This window comes from Anneissia japonica, unplaced genomic scaffold (genome assembly GCF_011630105.1).
Source record: "Anneissia japonica isolate Jap-2015-1 unplaced genomic scaffold, ASM1163010v1 scaffold4988_len2956909_cov206, whole genome shotgun sequence".
In the NCBI taxonomy this organism is placed as follows: Eukaryota; Metazoa; Echinodermata; class Crinoidea; order Comatulida; family Comatulidae; genus Anneissia; species Anneissia japonica.
Genome location: NW_022696345.1, coordinates 211,223 through 231,855, shown reverse-complemented (window position 1 = coordinate 231,855; position 20,633 = coordinate 211,223). Strand labels below are relative to the sequence as shown.

The 20,633-nt window shown below is 33.6% G+C and overlaps 2 protein-coding genes across 4 annotated transcripts in view; one reads left to right on the top strand and one right to left on the bottom strand.

The window, feature by feature from the left end:
• LOC117101780 (cell division cycle-associated protein 3-like) overlaps window positions 1-6,372 on the bottom strand; it is a 13,316-nt gene extending 6,944 nt beyond the window's left edge. Inside the window, exons 1-2 of one of the 2 annotated variants that reach the window (XM_033241842.1) lie at window positions 6,250-6,372; window positions 1,990-2,409 (exon numbers count right to left, since the gene is read on the bottom strand). In XM_033241842.1, the coding sequence (XP_033097733.1) occupies window positions 1,990-2,296 (307 nt within the window). In that variant the 5' untranslated portion in view covers window positions 2,297-2,409; window positions 6,250-6,372. Of the gene's footprint in view, window positions 1-1,989; window positions 2,655-6,249 lie in introns of those variants that run through there. The other variant, XM_033241841.1, reaches the window with a different exon arrangement.
• Window positions 6,373-6,418: 46 nt separating this feature from the next.
• The window catches only part of LOC117101779 (ubiquitin carboxyl-terminal hydrolase 5-like), a 21,810-nt gene continuing 7,595 nt past the window's right edge, over window positions 6,419-20,633 (top strand). The window contains exons 1-16 of one of the 2 annotated variants that reach the window (XM_033241840.1): window positions 6,419-6,610; window positions 7,113-7,238; window positions 9,303-9,360; window positions 9,694-9,815; window positions 10,801-10,895; window positions 11,099-11,334; window positions 13,477-13,571; window positions 14,144-14,280; window positions 14,586-14,642; window positions 14,898-14,969; window positions 15,099-15,183; window positions 15,344-15,466; window positions 17,124-17,277; window positions 17,796-17,976; window positions 19,399-19,487; window positions 20,234-20,341. In XM_033241840.1, the coding sequence (XP_033097731.1) occupies window positions 6,512-6,610; window positions 7,113-7,238; window positions 9,303-9,360; window positions 9,694-9,815; window positions 10,801-10,895; window positions 11,099-11,334; window positions 13,477-13,571; window positions 14,144-14,280; window positions 14,586-14,642; window positions 14,898-14,969; window positions 15,099-15,183; window positions 15,344-15,466; window positions 17,124-17,277; window positions 17,796-17,976; window positions 19,399-19,487; window positions 20,234-20,341 (1,837 nt within the window). In that variant the 5' untranslated portion in view covers window positions 6,419-6,511. The remainder of the gene's footprint in view (window positions 6,611-7,112; window positions 7,239-9,302; window positions 9,361-9,693; window positions 9,816-10,800; window positions 10,896-11,098; window positions 11,335-13,476; window positions 13,572-14,143; window positions 14,281-14,585; window positions 14,643-14,897; window positions 14,970-15,098; window positions 15,184-15,343; window positions 15,467-17,123; window positions 17,278-17,795; window positions 17,977-19,398; window positions 19,488-20,233; window positions 20,342-20,633) is intronic. The other variant, XM_033241839.1, reaches the window with a different exon arrangement.

Genomic DNA, 20,633 nt, shown 5'->3' with positions numbered 1-20,633 from the left:
AAAAAAAAAAAGAAAGAAAAGAAAAAAGTGATTAAATAAAAATTTTTTTAAAAAGAAAAAAAAAAAAAAAAAAAAAAAAAAAAAATAGAACAAACAGATCTGAATCAACCAGGCTCATACAAGTAGAGTGTGGTAAAGTGGCTTTGTGCTTCTTAGTGATACTTACTTTCAAATCCCAGGATACTAGTTCAAATCCTTGCAAAAAAGATTTTTTTTTCTCAAGACTAATCCCATATTAGCTATTGAAAACTGTATTTTGCTTAATTTATGTCATTTTTTATATTGTAGTTCCATCTTGAAACTGATGGATTAATCCATTACATTTATGAATATGAGTACAATATTACAGAAAGAAATAAAAGAAAAAAAAAGGTGGTACAGTGAAACACAGTACCTGTGGAACACATTGACTCATATGGTGTTAAAACATCCGATACAGTCAATGATTAACCACATTCTTTTGAACTGTGCCTGATTTTCTGAAAACAGCAACAAAGGAATGATTGTCATTAATTGCTAATTCACATTAACAATTAACCACAGATTAATTTCAAAGTACTTACTAACACTTAGTATTATATTATCCTCTAATAGTACATTATGTTAATATCATTAGTGTATCATGAATATGATTGTAATATTAATTAATCAGATTTTGAGTTCTATCCAAAATTCAGATAAAACATGTTATTGTATCAATAATTACTACAGAATAATAGAAAAAATAGACCTGTTTTAATTTTTTTTTATATTAATAATACTGTATATAATTGCTAAAGTTTTTTTTTTCAGTTTTAACTTTTATTTAAGTTTAAACACTCACATATAGCCTACTGATTTTATGAATTATAATAAAGTACCTCATGGCAAATAACTACAGAACTCCTACACTACACTATTGAACATGTGTTAAAATTGATTATTAAAAACAGAACTACTAAATACAGTACGTGCATATGAAACACAAAGGGGGCATTAAGCCACTTCCAAAGGCAGGATGCCTCAGACTTTTAAACATGATCATTTTGCAACTGGCCAATAGGAAATGGTAGTGTATATAATTAAGACTGACTGAATTTGAAGTGCTCTTGTCTGTGCTTCCAATCAAGGCCAAGTCTTTACTACACTTAAATGAGTCTTGTACAGTACTTCCGTAGGTATTTTCCATTTGAGTGACTGTACTACTGTAGATGGTTCTGGAAAAACTTAAAATATCCAGGTTCCATGAAACAATTGGAATAATTTACAGCATCGTTTTGGGAATATCTTATTGACCATTCACATAGTGAACAATTCTAGAAAAAAATCTCACATACTATTTCATAGTGTTATTTACATTGTATTATGTGTATGTTTTTAGATACTGCATACTGTACATAGGCTACTTTCTCTTAACATTTCATTTTCAATGTGTAATTTCATTTGGCTGGCTTTAAAAACACCAATAAATTTGTATTGAATAGATTGAATTTCCTTTGATGTGAAACAATAAACAAGGATAAACTATGAAAGTCCAAAGACTTTTTGAATGAATACCGGTATGAATGACTCACATAGCACCTTCTGTTGTGGTGTAAGCTTCGATATTTGTTTTAATTGTTTACACTCCCATTTGGCACATAAATGTTAGTGAATCATTGATTCAATTTTACACAATAAATGTTTCGGTTAATAATGACTTGAACGCTCCTAAAAGAAAACACATTTAAATGGCATGAAAAGCACAGAGATTACATAAATTAAAAAAAAAAAACAAAACAAAACAAAAAACATACCAGTAACTCACAAAAAAAATGACTAAGTTCTGAATGCCAAAAAAAGTATTATAATACGTTAATACATGGAAACATTCACATTATAATTTCGCTGGCATCCAACTATGCTGTGATTAAATATGCATCGTCAATTAAAATTAGAGTAATTTTCATATTATTTTTTTTCAATTAATGGCTAATGACTTTTAAATTTACTGTACAAAGTATGTCTTACCTTGACCTGATGGAGGTTTCACAAATATTGGAGTTCTGGTCACTGCACCACATGGAGATCTAGGATCATTGAGTGGAATAGGGGTACGTGGACAATTTGGCGATCGTGGATCCTCTAGGAAATGTTCATCGGTTGGCGTCACATTCAAATCTGTTTCACAAACACGCAGCGTTTCTCCCATGGATTTCTCGACTGCAATAGGTGTCCTGTCAATACCGGTTGTCGGCGATCTCGGATCCACTAACAACTTACGGTGCGAAGTCGGTGTACAATTGCCTGTCACACTCTTGCTTTCAAGTCCACCCATTATATTGATTCTTGAGGGTAATGACGATGGCCTTACTAAAACTTTCTCCTGTTGGTGCTGATTAAATATCTCTGCTGATGTATTACGTCGTTTACTCTGTCGCCGTTTCCTGACTAGAGAGTTACAGAAACAAAGAATTAATGTTTGCTGGTTTTTCGTTTTTGATGAGACACATTTGTTGCTTTCTGTGCCGCACCTCTCACAGATTTTTGTTGGCGCATATAAAGATTCATCTGCTGTGATGTGTACCATAGTTTTATTCAAATATTTTTTTTGACTTGAGAGGAAGAAAAATATGTGAAGTGAGTCAAACCACGTTGAAATTAACTGTGTAGTAATCCTATTGACTCAGCACCCCAATGAGGCAGTAGGTTATTTTCTAACCAATTGTAATGCCAGTGGGAGTGGCTATACCAAATATGGTCAATGATGTCATCAATGTTTGCTCAAGCATACCAACTTCCTGGTGTGTCATCAACACTGCCAGCAGGTGTAGATTTCACAGAACACACTGTACAAACACAAGCTAGCTATTATTACATGGTGTTACAAGATAACAATGAGATGCTGGTAGTCAGGAGACAATCATACTGTAGGATACACTTTTTTTTTAAATTTTTTATAAGAACACTGAGGCTGAAATTGCTTAAAAATAAGAACAAAATAATAACAAATTGAGGCTGAGGTAAAATGTTTTTGAAAAACAAAAAAAAATTATATCTACCTTATGTACAGTAATGTAAGTGTGACTATGTAATACCCCCTATAATCAGGTGTACTGTCATTTGGGGCCATTTTTACCAGGCCTTTTTTCTGGGGCAATTTTTCAAGGGTATTTATTCAGGGCCCATTTTTGCTGTACAATAATAATTGTGTAAAAAAGTGTGTAAAATAAGAACTAATTAAGAACATTTTGAGCCTGAAATCGGCCAAAAAATAAGAACACTGAGCCTGGGCAAAATTTTACTGGTTCTTAAAAAAAAAAAAGTGTAACATAATGAGTAATTGAATTGAAGGGTAAAAAAGGGGAATTGTATACTGGAGGTGTGGTACAGAACAGCAAGAGAGTTGTTACTATAATTAATACAGGATAAATATGCATAAAACAGTATAAGAAATAACAATGTTTCTTGAGAAAACTCCTCATCCACCTCCTCCCACCCCACATGCACAAAAAACCTATTAGAATGATGTGAATATAATTTCTTTTTTATCTTTTTAAATAATTAATTTTAATAATTTTTAATATTTTTATTATAAAAGTTATGAAATGGCTTCTTTTTAGGACCCTTGGGTGGGCTTCTTTTCCTTGATTTTTTTCAAGATTACTTCTGCAAACTAAAAAAGGAGGCTTCTTTTCAAATGAATACTGTCAATATATGTAATTGCTACTATAAAACCATATTGGACTACTAAAGACATTTTTCAACCATGGAATTTCAAATTCTGTTGAATATATTTTTTTTAATAATCTTTTTTTTTTAGCTCCAATGAGAATCTGTAGGAATACCTGGGGGCAGATGCAGAGGGTGCGGTCGCATCCCCCTTAAATTGTATTAAGAAAAATAATTGTTGTATTGTATTGTTGTAAGGATTGAGAGTGCAATTTCCCGGCACCTTGAGGCAGGCGCGGATCCAGACCTCTTCGCACCGTTTGCCAATATAAAGTATATAAAATATATAGACAAAATAAACTTTTTGCATTGTCTAATCAAAGAGGGACTGTAATTAAATTGGCTACGCGATAACGTACGGTACACTGTTGAGTTCTTTTATCATTATTATAATTTATGTCACAATGTATGGTTAATACAAAGTCAATCACAGGGAGGATAGGCTATACATGTGCGTTGATTCCTATAACCTTATTGAAAGGCATTATACTGTATTTATACAGTATAATTTTATTATATTTTGCTATTCCAAAATTACACCAAAGCAAAAACATATTATTTTAATTATTACTTTTTGATTAATGAATTATTATTTCATTATTTTAACGAATGCTATTCATTAAAAAATAGAAAAAAAAAAGGGAAAAAAAGTCTTAAATTGAGTTGGTAGCCTAATTGTAGACCTAGAACACACTTAGATACAGTACATCTAAAAATAAAGTCAAAAATGACCACCGAGTACTGAGAGACTGAAAATGAGCACAGAATCTGAATAAGAGCAACGACGTGAATAGTATTAAATCAAATCAAACTTTATTTGTCCATTAAAACACAGGTAAAATGGAAATTCTTTTTCCACTGGCAAAGAACATGAAACATCAAAAAAACATTGTAAAAACATTAAAACACATCAAGAAAACATTGTAAAAACATTAAAATACACCAGAAGGAGAACAGTGACTAAAATTTGGAAAGTTTTCTAACAATTTAAAATAATTAATAATCAGATTCATTTAAAACATTTTAAAATGTAAAATTGCAAGCTAATTAAAATCACTCATTTTCGTTTGGCATTTTGGTTGAAGATACGTATTGCGTTAATTACAAATGAGTCCCTGTATCTGTTGTGTCGAATACGTGGAACATATAATCTAAAACCTGAGTGACTAAAACTGAAACAATGGTGAAGTGGATGGGTGTCATCTTTCATTATAGTTTCTACTTTTTGTAATATCATTTTATTGTGTATGTTTACTATGGGTTCTAATTCCATGCCAATGCATTTTTGAGCTGCTGTTTTGATTTTTTCAAATTTCTTTCTGTTCGTCATTGAGAAACTACCGTACTCACATATTATGCCAAAAACTAGTGGAATTGCACACCAGTGGAATTGCACACCATTGGCAATTCCAGGGAGTGGATAGGGTGACCAGCCACTCTTAAAATATCTTTAGATCCAGGCTATGTAATATTTTTAAAGACCCATTCAACAAACAACATAAAACAAAATTTCCACGTCAGTGCATGCATAAAACATATAATTTCCCGAAATTTGGATAGCGACTTCCTCATAATTTAGGCCTAAGGAAATATAAATGATGGGACTGAACTGTGTACGTGACAAAGTATTGTTCCTTATGTTGTGGTCATATTAGAATATAATATCATTAAAGAGCATTCAATAAACAACATCAAACTTTTAGGTTAAACTTTCCGCTTACGAGCATGCATATATAACATAATTTTTTAGATATATGATATTTTCAAGAAAGTCGAGAATGTATTGTAGATACAGTAATTACTGTTGTCCGATTGTCACTGAAAATGTGATGACGAACTCAGGATATGGGCCTCGGTTGACACTCATATCAAAGGGCCTGTTAATTAACCTTGCACAGGAACCTGTCGTCACCTGCTACGAGGCCTCTTCCTCCTTATTTTCATAATCGCAATATAATTGGCAAAATGGGGGAGAACTATTAATTCAGTGACAGTGTGTATTCATTGATCAATAATATTAATAGAAGTCTCGTAATGCATGTAAAGTGCATTTCTCAGCATCTAGAAAAAACTAATTATTTTTTCAAATTTTAAGATATTTTATTTTTCAATTTTAACACATTTTAATTTTGTACCAATGAGCACCCTAATTATTATTCAGTTGGAACCCGACCAGGTTGCTTGGTCATCACTAAAAAAAAGGTACAGCATAGGCCTAGATAGATAGGCCTACTTACTGTACCTTTTGAGGAACCATATTTTTTATAATTACGGTAAAAGGCAAAATTACTGGAAAATGTAAGTGGGTATTCATATAAGTTCAAGAAGTAGGCCTAGGCTAAGTAAGGCCATAGCCTTGCCTAGCCTGCTAGGCCCTAGGCCTACCTCACTAACTAGGCCTCTAGGCTAGGCGGCCTAGCTAGCCTGCCTGATTGATCGTTGAATTGTGAATTTAGGCCCTCTAGGCTAGGCCTACCTGTCTACACTAGGCTATAGGCTGATCAAATGTAAAGTTAATAGGCTAGAGTTATATTGTATAAAAATGCAGAGCAACCCTACCTTTAAGTGTTTAAAAAAAGGATTACTTTTAGCATAGCAAATGTCTGCACAGTGCTTAATGTTTTGAAAAACTGCAATTTTTAAAGTTCCCGCTTTGAACCAATCAGATTTCACATTCAATGCTATCTAATCTAGATTGGAGATGCTGATTGGTTCCCAATTGACCGTAAAGGTCATAGGTTAAAGTGTGCGAAACAAAAGTTCGAGAAGAAATTGGGTAAAGCAGTGGAAAAACAAAGGATAAAATTTAAGAAATAGCAGCATGGTTGAGGTTTTGTCGGCATTCGTTGATAAAATATCTATTCCTCAAGGAGGCGATAAGATATATAAAGATGAATGTACATATTCGTTTGAAAATCCGGTAATTTATTATTTAATTTATGCCCAAAATTTCGTCCGAATGCCAAGTCATTCATTTACACAGTTTCTCAGTACAGTAAGAAGGCCTACTGTACATAAATACAAGGAGGTTCAATCTAGGCCTAGGCTTAGCCTAGGCCTACTGTAGGCCTAGTTGCTGATCGATCTCATTTAACTTTTAGCTATCTTTAACTGGGATTCCTTTAACTAATAGGGCATGGCTTCATTCTGCTTTTATTATATATATAAAAAACTCATTGAAGTAAAATTAAAACTGAATTGTAACGTAAGTAGGCCTAAACATTCTTTCTGCTAAATATCTATTTTTTAGGCCTAGCCTAGCCTTGTGTAGTGATTGTACTGCCTAACTTTTCAGTGTTACTAATATTCAGTTTCAGGCAATGAAAGGTTAAGGACAATCCAAGTTACCTTCACTAAACACCACTTTATATTTGCGTAACATCATTGGCACAATAATTTTTTATATTTGTTCATTGTTTTAGGAGAGTGAAAATGGATTATATGTGTGTATGAAAACATTCCTTGGGTTCGGTAAAGCCCATGTTTTGCGTCATTACAACCAGACAGGGAACCCTGTGTACCTCCATCTGAAGACTATAAAAAAAAAGGTGAGGCCATGGTTCTACTATATTAACAGCACTGGGAACCACTGAAGCGTAATACAGTACAAAATCTTACCACCATAGATACTGTAGAGTAGGTATTTGGATGCAGATCAAATGAATCAGATTCAGAAACTTCTAAAATTTCTTTCTGAAATATTTGGACTTTTTCTTCATCTGGAAGTCACTAATAAGCAACAAAGCAAGTAGGCCTAGGCCTACTGTACCTATTATTTTAAGTGTATCATGACCTGGTGGTGTTCAGAGTAAAGGTAAAAAGGTAGGGAATAACCTGTGATAAAGGATATACTGGCACACAAGCCGATTGTATACAGATGGTTTAGAGTCCTTATCTGAGAAATCTTGGGTTTTGGGTCTAGCATCTGAAACCCAGTTGTTTCTTTTCAAACCCGTGCCAATGATATTAAGGGTGAATGTAGCGGCACCCCAGCCTCACCGCTCTACTACTTGACTCACTCGTGTAGAACTAAATACCTAGTCTCTAATCAGTCTTAAGGTGCTTCATAATGTATTTTGTAGCTCCAATTAGCAGCTCTAGGAGTACCCTGCTGATTGATTTGTAATAGGCAATAGATCTTTTTCCTAATAGATCTTTTTTGTACAGTATGGGCTACCATTAAGGGCCAATTATATTTATTTTTATTATTAGGGGCCAAATATTTTTATTATTATCACCTCGAATGAGAAGCTTTAAAAGTACTTGGCAGATTGATTAGGCGCCAATTTTGAATGATGGACGTGCAGAAAATTTTGTACACATAAACTAGAGGTGATCTCCGACAAACGCTCATGGCCCTTTTTTAAGTTGCACCCTAGTGTGCTCCATACACACAAACACAACAGAGTTTCAGCAAGGACTGTACATTACTGCCATTACCACTATTATACACGTCGTATAGATGGCGCGGTTGGTTAACTACGGTATGCCTTCCATGCAACGGTTCCATGCAACAAAGACCGTGAGTTTGAATCGCCTCTTGTATTAAATTGTTAATTTTTTTTTTAAAGACATTTTAATTTTGTACAAATTATTTAATCTAATTTAAAATATACTCTTATGAGAAGCTCTAAGATATGCTTGGCTGATTGATTGTGAAGTGCGCCACCAATACCAAGGAGTCTACATACTGTACTGCCATTACTACTAATAGGACCTGCCATATAGATGGCGCCGTCAGTTAACAATGTGTTCTATTGAACCAAAGGCTGTGAGTTGGAATCGCATCTTGGTATTCAATTTTATTATAATTTTTTTTTTTTTTTATGTTAAAACATTTATTTTTTTTTCAATTTTAAGACATTTCAATTTTGTAAAAGTGAACATTCTAATTGTTAAAAAATTTCTATCTCAGCTCTTCCAGTTTTCATTGTCAAACAGCTTTCAAATAATGTTCATGGATACAAAAAAAATAAATAAATAAACACCAAGGTGCGATTCAAATCTTATAAAGAACCAAATAAAAGTATTATTACATTTTCAACTCCGATGGAGAGCTCTAGACACACTCTACTGATTGATTGTTTGATTGATTGATTGATTGAATGATTGTTTGATTGATTAATAGATCTTTTTTGTATGGGCGGCCATTAGGGCCAATATACTCTACTGCCTCTATTATACTGCCCTCATCGGAGCTTTTGAGATTACGAGAACTTGTTATAGTTAAAGTTGTTAGTTTTCATTTAAGATATTTTTTATCATTGGTGCACCTCTTGAGTGGCGCTGATGTAAATTGTGTCTGTACATAATGAATAAATTATTATTATTATTATTTAATTTCTAATTATATTTTCCTGATAATTGTTGATATCGGCTTTTTGAGCCCAGCTTTAAAAGTTACAAATATATTTTAATTGTAAAAAAAGACTTTATGGGAAATATTTACAGTGAACCAAAAACTAATAGAGTTACAGTACATAAAATAAGCTGTGGAATTGCCTGACTGTTTTTGTGTCTGATTGACCTTCATTAATAATCTTTAAGCTAATAATGTTTCTTGTCTTTACTTTTATCAAATGACTACACCTGAATATGTTTTCTCTCACAAGGTAAACAAAGCACCAGAAACAGAGGAAGAAAAAGCCAAACCAACAAGGCTTGCTATTGGTAAGTGACTTGAATCTTACTCTATATAAAAATGAAAATACATAGTTTATATTATAATATTTTTATATATATTATGTGATGGTATTGAAAATACATTGTTTTTTGCTTATAACCTGTGTACTCGACATACATACATACACATTGTATGAATCTGACATCAGTAAAACTACCCCAAGGAGATCAGTATTCAAATATGATGTATTCATACAGTATGTGTATGTGCATCATATTTACCGATTTGATTTTATTACAAATACAGTTGCCAACTCAGCAGATGTTTTTTAAGTTGTTAAATATAAAATTTAAATTGTTCATATCTTTTCCATTATTTAGGGGTCGAAGGAGGATTCACTGGTGATGACAGCAATCAGTATGAGTATGAAGAGAATAACTCAATTGTGCTTCTCCCCGACTTTCTGACGTTTTCTCTCCCGGATGCTTCTCTTCCCGAAAAGGTAAAATCATCAAGACTGCTACATTCTTTTTTCAAATTTAAACCACTAGCAAGTGAAACTTAATAATTAACAAATAATTAATCTTGACAATTGGTTGATCAGTAATAATATTTACTTCCTCACCATGCCTTCATTTGCTTAAACGTATTCACTGACACATTTGCAAAGTCTCAATATGTATTCAAATTTTAGTAATTCTAGGCCATTTGTAAGCACATACCTGCTATTATCAGATCTTGGATGATCCAACAATGGTCGTCTCGCAGGTGATGGTCATGCCAATGGCAGTCACGCAGGTGATGGATATACCAATGGCAGTCAGGCAGGTGATGGTCATGCCAATGGCAGTCACGCAGGTGATGGTCATGCCAATGGCAGTCACGCTGGTGATGGTCATGCCAATGGCAGTCAAGCAGTTGATGGTCATGCCAATGGCAGTCAAGCAGGTGATGGTCATGCCAATGGCAGTCACGCAGGTGATGGTGATGCCAATGGCAGTCACGCAGGTGATGGTCATGCCAATGGGCATATTACATTTATTTGTCGTGTCTGGACAGAACTTTAGCCTAACAATGCAGTAGTAGGCACATCTGATGTTGTCATACCAATGGCAGTCATATATTTGATGATTTTTACCAATGGCAGTCATATATTTGATGTTTCTACCAATGGTAGTCAGATCTTTGGTGTCAACATCAATGGCAGTTGCATCTGTGATTATCACAGAAGTGGTTGCCACATCTTGTATGATCACACAATGATCACATCTATATTGGTGATACATATTAAATGATGATTTCATCATCACATTTGTGAATTATCACAGACCTGTGGTGGTCACATCGGTGGTGATACACCAGCATGTCTTTGATGATCACACCTGGGAATTGCATCTACTGTACATGTTTGTAATTTTTTCACTTAACCTCATGTCTTGTAATGATCACATCTTTGCAATTGTCTCACTTATCCTCATGTCTTGTAGGTGCAACTAGCTGTTGCTGGTATACTCTCGGCAGAATCTGCATCCCGCATGGAACAAGTTGCAGCCTGGGATGGAGAAAAACGTTTTATTTCAAAGTAAGTTTAAATCACTAGAAATCTAGAAATAAGTCTCGGCATTTACAAATTTATGAAGACGTTTGGCAGTAATGAATATGGAACACTTCTGATTTAAGATATGAGTATTGCACTAGATTTTGTGTACACCTGGAATTATACATATAAGTTACTGTAGATGAAAACCTATTCAAAACCATATTTTTTTGTTTAAATTTTCTTAGACATGCTGAGAATTTCAAGCAGCTGGACAATGGTGTGAAGATACCTCCGACTGGCTGGAAGTGCGCTAAATGTGACCTAACTCAGAATTTGTGGGTGAACCTCACGGACGGAACTATTCTCTGTGGACGTCGATACTTTGATGGAAGTGGAGGAAACAACCATGCTGTTGAATACTTTAAGGAGAAAGGATATCCCCTGGCTGTCAAGCTAGGCACTATCACTCCCAATGGAGCAGGTAAGAGCATGAATATTTATAATACAAGACCTTATTAGAGCTTTGTAGCTATTATAGCAAGAGCTACTTTAACACTGGAGGTGTATCTGATTGGATTGGATTGGATTTATTCGGTGTAAACACCAAGGATAGCCCACGAAAGTCTAGAAGAAGAGTTACTTCCAGTGAGGTCCTTCTGGTGGTGATTGGGCAGTACACCGGGAGACAATCCCTACTCTTTTCCGAAGAGTGTACTGCGTATTTTAACATGCACATGGGCCATAATGCACTCGTGACCAACGGCTTAAACGTCTCATCCGAAAGACGGTGCGCTATTGTAACTTGTGTTTCAGCCCTCTAGCTGAAACACAAGGAGAGGCAGTGATGAGAATTGAACTGTGGACTTAGAGATCTCCACGGTTCAGCGCACACACAGCAGCTATCACCAGATTAGCCGACTGACCTAAGCTGCTCTCCGAACCGAAACCAAAGTTACTATCATGTGATTTTCTTTCACTTTAAGAAATAAATATCTATTAAAAAAAATCTGATTTTCTGGTTTAAAGAAGTTAATAAATGTTGATTTGAAAAGTAATAAATTATGAATATTCATCAATATATTATTAAAATAATTGCACTGTTGCTATAATAATTTGAGAAAAACATATGTACCCATCGGAATTTGAACCCAAGACGTTCGGATACTCTATTTAGCTAAGATAAAGTAACTTAATTTGGTAGTACTTAGTTATACTATAGTAAGAATAGTATACAAATTGGCATGTTCTACCATGGTCAATATGGAAATATTTACAATCCATAACATTGTCGAGTAGAAGAAACCCAAGTGCAGTAGTAACTAGATCAATAGGTATTGAAAATTTAACTTATGAATATTTATACATTTTTACTTTAGTTCCAGTAGTTATATCTAGTTCGATTATAATAATAATAATAATAATAATAATTACTTTATTTAAACACGGAAAAACTTGATCACCCAAGGGTGTTTTTCATCAAGGCCGTGCAAGGCCATAAGTGGTAAATTATAAAAATACAAAATACATTTATAACAAAAGTATAAACATTAAAGAATTTGATTAAGTACAGTAATAAATGTGATTAAAATGTGAAATTAAATAGTATCTTTAGTTTAAAATAAATCAAAAACATATACATTAATTAATTAAATATACATAATTGATTAATTTAATATCAGAAGTTGGATTATATTAAAATGTTTTCTTTAAATTTATTAATATTTTCTGAATTTCTATACTCATAATTTAAATTATTCCATAACTTAGCACCATGATAAGTTAAACTTCTTTTTTTATATTCTCTTTTAGGTTTTTCAGTATATAAGACATCCATTGTTCTTGTATTGTATTATAACCACTTGTTTGATTGGTTAATGTTTGTTATTAGATAAGTATATAAAACATATTTAATTGGTTGCTTTTGTTAAACAGTATGTGTGTGTAGAAACATATTTGAGTGGTTAATTGTTGTGGAACAACTTGATTGATTAATGTTCGTTATTAGATAAGTATGTAAAAACATATTTAATGACTAACTAGATCAATAGGTATTGCAAATTTAATTTATGGATATTTATAAATTTTGACCTTAGTTCCAATATTTATATGTAGTCCGATTATATAACCAATTATTTGATTAGATAATGTTTGTTATTAGATAAGTATATAAACATATTTCATTGATAAATTTTGTGAACAGTATGTGTATGTATAAACATATTTGTGTGGTTAATTGTTGTGGAACAACTTGCTTGATTGGTTAATATTCGTTATTAGATAAGTATGTAAAAACATATTTAATTGGTAAATATTGTAATATAGTAGGTAAGGACAAACATATTTGATTAGTTAATTGTTGTGTAACAACTTCTTTGATTGGTTAATAGTAGATGTAAGGACAAACATATTTGATTAGTTAATTGTTGTGTAACAACTTCTTTGATTGGTTAATAGTAGATGTAAGGAAAAACATATTTGATTAGTTAATTGTTGTGTAACATCTTCTTTGATTGGTTAATAGTAGATGTAAGGATGAACATATTTGATATAGTTAATTGTTGTGTAACAACTTCTTTGATTGGTTAATTAGTGTGTAACAACTTCTTTGATTGGTTAATTGTAGATGTATTCTCTTATGATGAGGATGACATGGTGGAAGATCCTAAGTTGGCTGAACATCTCTCACACTTTGGTATCAACATGATGTCCATGGAAAAGGTGCTTTATGATTTCCTCTTGCTGTTTTTTGTTCTCTCACCTTTAAACAATGTATCCTTCCATCCTGTGATTAGGAAAGACATGTTTAGTACTCTGTTAAGCAAACATTATTTATTAATATCATAATAATATTTTTATTTGATAAAATGACCTCCGGTCATTAGATCAAACTCCTATATGGAACACATGCTCAGGTTCCTGGGGAGGTTTCCATAATGTTGCAGCTGGTAATCAGCACATTGTATTTGAACTAGCAGGTACCCACTTGTAGTCCTTGAGAGACAAGAGACTGCCTAGCCCAAAAACACAGTGAAAGGTTGAGCTCTTGACCTCAAGGTTGCAAACTATTGCATCAAACCGTCCAATGAAACAGTAGAGGTCTGAATATACTAAAATGAAGATTTTTGTGCACAATAAATGTTACTGTAAATGATATGAAATTTCACAATATTATAAGGAATTATTATTATCATTAATATTACAAAATTATTATTATTATTATTATTATTGCTTATCAAGTTGACTCTTATAGTTGTTGTCATTATTATATTGTTTTCTATGTCTGCCACCAGACTGATAAAACAATGACGGAGCTTGAGATTGATGCCAATATGAAGATATCGGAATGGGATGTCATCCAGGAAGCTGGCAAAAAGTTGACTCCGATGTTTGGATCTGGCTATACTGGAATGCGTAATCTTGGCAATAGGTAAATCAAAATAGATTTCATATATTTATATTTTTTTCTACTTTATAATTTTGTGGGCAAATGTTATTACAGAATATGAATGTATAATTATCTTGTAAAGTATATGATGATAAGTTTAAATGTGGTAATAAAAAAAACAATGATATTGGTAAATGGTGCTGATGATGATGATGCCAGAGGGGCAACTGCAACATTGAAACATGTACAAATAATGATTAAGATTAAAGGAATAATTCGAAGTAAAATAAAAAACTGAAGTTGATATATCATTTCTATTCTACATTATATTATCAATTTTCTTTCAGCTGTTATATGAATTCTGTCATGCAAGTTATATTTATGATCCCAGATTTTATAGATAGGTAAGTGTAATTTAATGAGGCACCTCGACTGTACCTTTGGCAAAAAGTAATTTGTATAATCCCATCCTTATTCATCCCTCCTCTCCATCACCCCAAAAATATTCTTGTATTTTGAAAATCGATGCAAAATAATAACATAAAGTCTAATAAAACTTTTCCTCACCATCTCCACTTCATTTTTCTGTTTTTAATTCTCAAAAGATTGTCTCGTAAAATATTTCTCTATATCAACAGTATTTCTGCTTTATTTCACAGATATCCAAAAAACATGGAAACCATTTTCTCTGAATGTAGCAATGATCCTGCTTCAGATTTTACAGTGCAAATGTGAGTATCAAGGAGAGCTGTAACTGCAGCGCTGGGGAGTGACGCTATAGCTGGAAAAAGCGCTATAGTCTTCAAGTCTAACAGAAAAAATACAATATTATAAAATATATTACTATCTCTATAATTTAGGGCAAAACTAGGCCATGGCCTGTTATCAGGTGACTACTCGAAAGAAACACTGCCGGAAGAGGGTGAAGATGAAACCAAAGAGAAGGTTAGACTAAATCTCCTATTGATTATGTAAATCTGGTATAGATTATGTAAATCAGCTTGATTATGTACATCTGCTACAAATCATATTTAGATTTTTTTTATGTGAGTATATAATACATAATCTGTTTCAAGTCAGCATCTTCGTAACTTCTTCTTTATAGAGCCAGGTAGGTATTGCTCCAAGGATGTTCAAGTCTCTGATTGGTCGAGGTCATCCTGAATTTTCCACCAATAGACAGCAAGATGCTCAAGAGTTTCTTTTGCACTTTATGAATATAGTCGAGGTAAGAGCTCAAACAAACGTACTAAAAACCTAAGTGAGTTTTAGATCTAAGACTAGTAATCTGGTCGTCATTGTGAGGCATGTGCACGTGTGGAATCATATCCTTAATGTTTGAATACCATTGAGTTCAGTCATCTGAATGTGAAAGCAACATTGAATCAGTAAGGTAAGAGCTCAAACAAACATACTAAAATTATTACTTTATTTTATTCGAATTTTGTGTCTTCCTACCGTACTTTACATGTGGAGGCGGTTTGGCGCATTGGAAAGTCGGGGTTTCAATCCTTTGCTGTGCATTTCGCTTGTGTCTTTAAGCAAGACACTTTATCTACCCAGCTGCATCAATGGGTATTAACAAAGTTGCTGGGGGTATCATTTAGTGGACCAGCATCCCACCCAAGGGAAACATCATACTCATCTGCTTCACGCTATTTGAAACTGGGGATAAGCTCCAGCCGTGTGGGCCCTATTGATTCGGCAAGTACGTACTTAATAACATACTGTACATACAGTACCATAATTTGCCATATACTATATCTTTACCTATTAATTATAGCCCGGGTATTCAACCTTTTTAAGCTGGTGGCCAGTTCCAATCATTGTGTGCTTCCACATTTGACAGCCCCACTCATTCTCTTCCTAATATGTGTAATGTAGCCTTTGTTTTTCAACGTCAACTTGTAAAAAAAACGGAATGCAGTAGCATATAATGGGTGATGGGTGGAGGATAAAAATGAAAATTTCACTTCAGCCACTAGAAATTTTCTAAACACAAAAAATCCACTAAAATACTAAGTAGTTAATAACAGACAAGGAGTGTAATATCCCAAAAGGGCCACAATTATTCCAGTCCCACATGGTTGGGGATAAGGTGAGCAAATTCTTAAAATAGATGCCTCTAGATACCTGGAAATGGCACTCTCATACTGTAAAAATATGTTTTCAAAACATTGTTTTCAACAGAATGACATGCCCCGCGCCTGCTCCCTAGATCCGCCGCTGGCCCTGCCACTGTTTTGAAGATGCATCATGTAATGTCAGCGCACCTCACCTTATATTTCATCTAATCAGTCTCCCCCTCCCCATGGTAATAATTATGCCACTAGATACCGCAAGTTGCACTTTGGAAAAGCCAGACTGAAACCCTTGTTAACAATGCCAGAGTAGGTGGTCGTGTTTCTATGAACTGTTTCCATAAGTACTGAAAATTGGCCAGAAATATGATTTATTGTTAGCAATGTCTCACGGACCGGATCAAAATTTGTGGTGGGGCGGGGGTTGAATACCAGGGATTTATTGTAAAACTATCTCCCGCTTAAACATTATATTTAATGTGTGCATCTATTATTGTGCCTCCGTACTTGCGTTCATACCATACCAAATGGTTACTAGTGTATACTTATTTGTAGTTAGCAACACTGTTTACACCAAAAAAGTAAGCATATATATCTGAATGAAAATGTATTTATACTGTTTTTGTATTTCATGGCTCATAGATAATTATCATATGGTCTGAGATTGCTCGTCATTTCAGATCTAAAACTCACTAATCCTAACACAGTGACGCTCTTCTTGGCATCTTTAGCCATTTTTCTGCTGAAAATATATTAATATTGGTTTTTAAATATTTTTGTGTGTATGTCCCATTTGGATTTCAGCGAAATACGCGTGGATCCAGCAATCCCTGCGATTGTTTCAAAGTACAGCTGGAGGATCGGATTGAGTGCTTGCAATCTCAACAGGTGCGATACACAACACGTTCCGACTACATGCTGTCTGTACCAATTCCCATAGAGGCGGCTACAAATATAGGTATAGAGAGATAAAATTGAAAATAACCATGATGATGGAGATGATGATAATCTTAATAACAATTACAGTAATGGCAATAATAAGACTAAAATCATTAGCACATGCATGATATGTGTTTAAGAGGGATAGTTGTTTTGTTGTTTTTAATGGTTAGCCTCATTTATTGTAGTAAACTTGTTAGTATTTTATGTATATTTTTTTATAGTGGTTGTATATAATTACTAGATAAGAAAGTATAATACATACTCTAAGTATTGAAATACACGCCATCGTGTTGGGATTCAATATTTCGACATTAATTATGTCATCATCAGGAAAATATAATTACTAAGTAAGATAATTATGTCTACATTGATTCAGTTTTATACTGAATCTCTTCCTCACTTTAACATGGATTTACTTCTTTTCTGCTGTATTCATCACTAAATTCATCATATTTTTGTTTTTGCTTATAATAATTATTTTTAATATTTTAAAGATTTTTTGTAATTTTGAAAATTAATTTTCATTTCTTTTAGATGAATTTGCTGCCTATGAGAAGAAGAAGAAAGAACTAGAAGCAAACAAAGAGTCTATTGACCCTAAAGAGGTCGTAAGATTACAAATCCCATTTACAGCTTGTTTGGAAAAGCTGACACAACCAGAAATTATTGATGATTTCTATAGCTCAGCACTCAAAGCAAGATCCACTGCAAAAAAGTAAGCAATAGCAATTTCATTTTCTTGGTAGGCATTATGATTATTTATTTAATAGCATTTTTGAACGTGGGTAAATTAAGGCACAGGTTGGCAAAGTGTGCCTGAAAGTGGTTTTTTGCGGCCCACGAATTAATTAAAAACCCTCAAACCAACCTTTCACTAGAAAACGCTTGGTTTTTTATGGCCTGATACAAATCATCTTTAAAAAATGAAATTAAAACTGAGAATAAAGTGGTATAAAAGTAGCGCATGAAAGTTTTTGAAAGTGCACTGCAAACATCGAAGTTTGGGTGCCGCTCTTTGTGTTAAATATGAAATTCACTTAAGGGCCTTCAGACCCATTTTATTGCCCACCTCTGACTTAAGGCCAACTCATTCAGCATTGTACAACTCAGCCCAGCGCGATTTGTGTAGCGTTGGTTCTTTGTAAGTTAAACACTGATACGATAGGTCTGCGGTGGGAACTGTCACGTCATAGAATAATAATCGTGTTTAATATTCTCTCGATGACCTATCTGTCCCTTGGCCTTGGCCTTTAGAATCAATATAACACTTATTTTCCAAAGCAGCCTTCAGCAAAATAAGTACACAAGAAAATTGAAATGAAAGCAATTAAGGTGTAGCCCTAATGCACTTAATTTGAATATATATATTCGCATTTTTTTGTCTTTGTTTCTTGTGGCTTCAAAAGCGCCTCGAGACGGTTTTCTGTGGCAGGCGCTATATAAATATATGACCATTGACCATACAGTTTTTATTTATTAATACATTTGTTTAGGAGACCAAGCAGATGGCCATCCTCAAGCCTGAAGTTGGTCACCATGTCCTTTGATAAGCTAAAGAACATGACAAATAAACATGCTTGCCATCCCCATAATGTGGCATCATTGTATACTTTAGTACAGAGAAGCTATAATACTTTTACTCATAACTTTGGCATTTGTATGTTGATTCCAGTAATTGACCCATCATTTTAAAGCTTACGATACTTCAATCAATACGGAGAATAAGAATATATTAAGAAGTCAATTTTCATTTTTTTGGCACTGATGTTGGTATTAGGATATCAATTTTTTTTTTTCTATTACAATATTACAAATAAACCCGTTGTGTATGTTGCCCAAACCTGACCGGGCAAAAAAGTTTATAACAAACCACATGGGTTTGGCTTTTTCTTTTGACAAACATTTTGTTACCAAAAGAAAAAAAACATCCAGTGTATGATGTTTAAATGGATAAAGCTATACCAACCAAAGTGTATGGGGATGAGTGACAGTTAACAATGGATCTTAGGCCTGTTATTAAAAAATATTAATTGTAATGGCAGTCTGACCAACCCTGCCTATGTCACTGTAATTGGGTAACCCGGCCAATTTTTTGCCTTGTTTAATTATAATTTATTTTCTTTCTCATTTCAAACAGAATAACAAAATTAGCAACTTTTCCAGATTATTTGATGCTTCATTTGAGGAAGTTCACATTAGGTGATGACTGGGTTCCTAAGAAACTAGGTTCGTAAATTTTACATTCAACATTTTTAAATAGTGTCAAAATTGTGAGCTACAGAACTTAAAAATGACTCCATATTTCTGCAAGGTGTTTGTGAATAGACTTTTGTGAATACTTAGCTGGATGAGGCAAGGCTTTTTTTTATACCTTGTTTAGCGAATCCACTGCCTGCCAGTAATGGATGTTCTTGGTCAAACCATTTGCTAAATAAGAAAATAACATTTTATTATTTTTTTCCGGCCTCCTCTGACTATCTTTAAAGAACTAAGTTCGCAAAAAAAAGTATGAAAAAAGTCTCCCCTAAACCTCTAAATGTTTCCTGTAAGACCCTGGTATTCAAACTATGGGTCATGACACAAAATAGTGTCACTGAAATATTTTGTAGTCTCGCTAGACGATTATGTAAAATAAAATCCTGGTTTTACTTAAAAAGAGTGTGTTCATAATTTAATTTGTGTTATAAATAGAACATAAATTGTTTTAATAACAACTAGCCGAAATGTCACAGTTGATGATATCGGGCTGATAGCCAGAAGAAACGTCCTGGAAAGGTAGACAAATACTGGTTTATTTATAAAGAATACCAATCACATTTCACTATTTCAAAACCAGATTAAATTGTTTGACTAACATAAATTGTATTCTATAAATAGAATATAATTTCTGTCCTATAAATAGAATCATGTTTGTGTTCCATAAATAGATACTAGAACTTTGATCTGTTCTATAATTTGTGTTATATAAATAGATGTATCAGTGGATATGCCTGATGACCTTGATTTGACCTCAATACGTGGAAAAGGTTTACAACCAGGTGAGGTAGAGCTACCAGAAGGGGACGCGCCAGCAGAACCAGGTTTGTTGATAGAGTCGTCTGAAACTCAAAGAGAAATTTGTGATTAAAAGAATGGATCTGTAACATCATATGATATAAACACTCTTCTTCAAATTCTTTTGTTCTGGTTTGAAATAAATGTACAACTAATGTAATGTAGTTAGATATGTATAGCACTTTATACCAAAAGTCTGAAAGAATTTGGGGTTGGGATTAGCTCATACAGTAACCTGCTCCTCCCCTAAGGGTCTCCTAATGTCTGAGGTACCTGGTAAACTGGTTCTAGCTACTCTTGTATGTCCACTACAGGGGC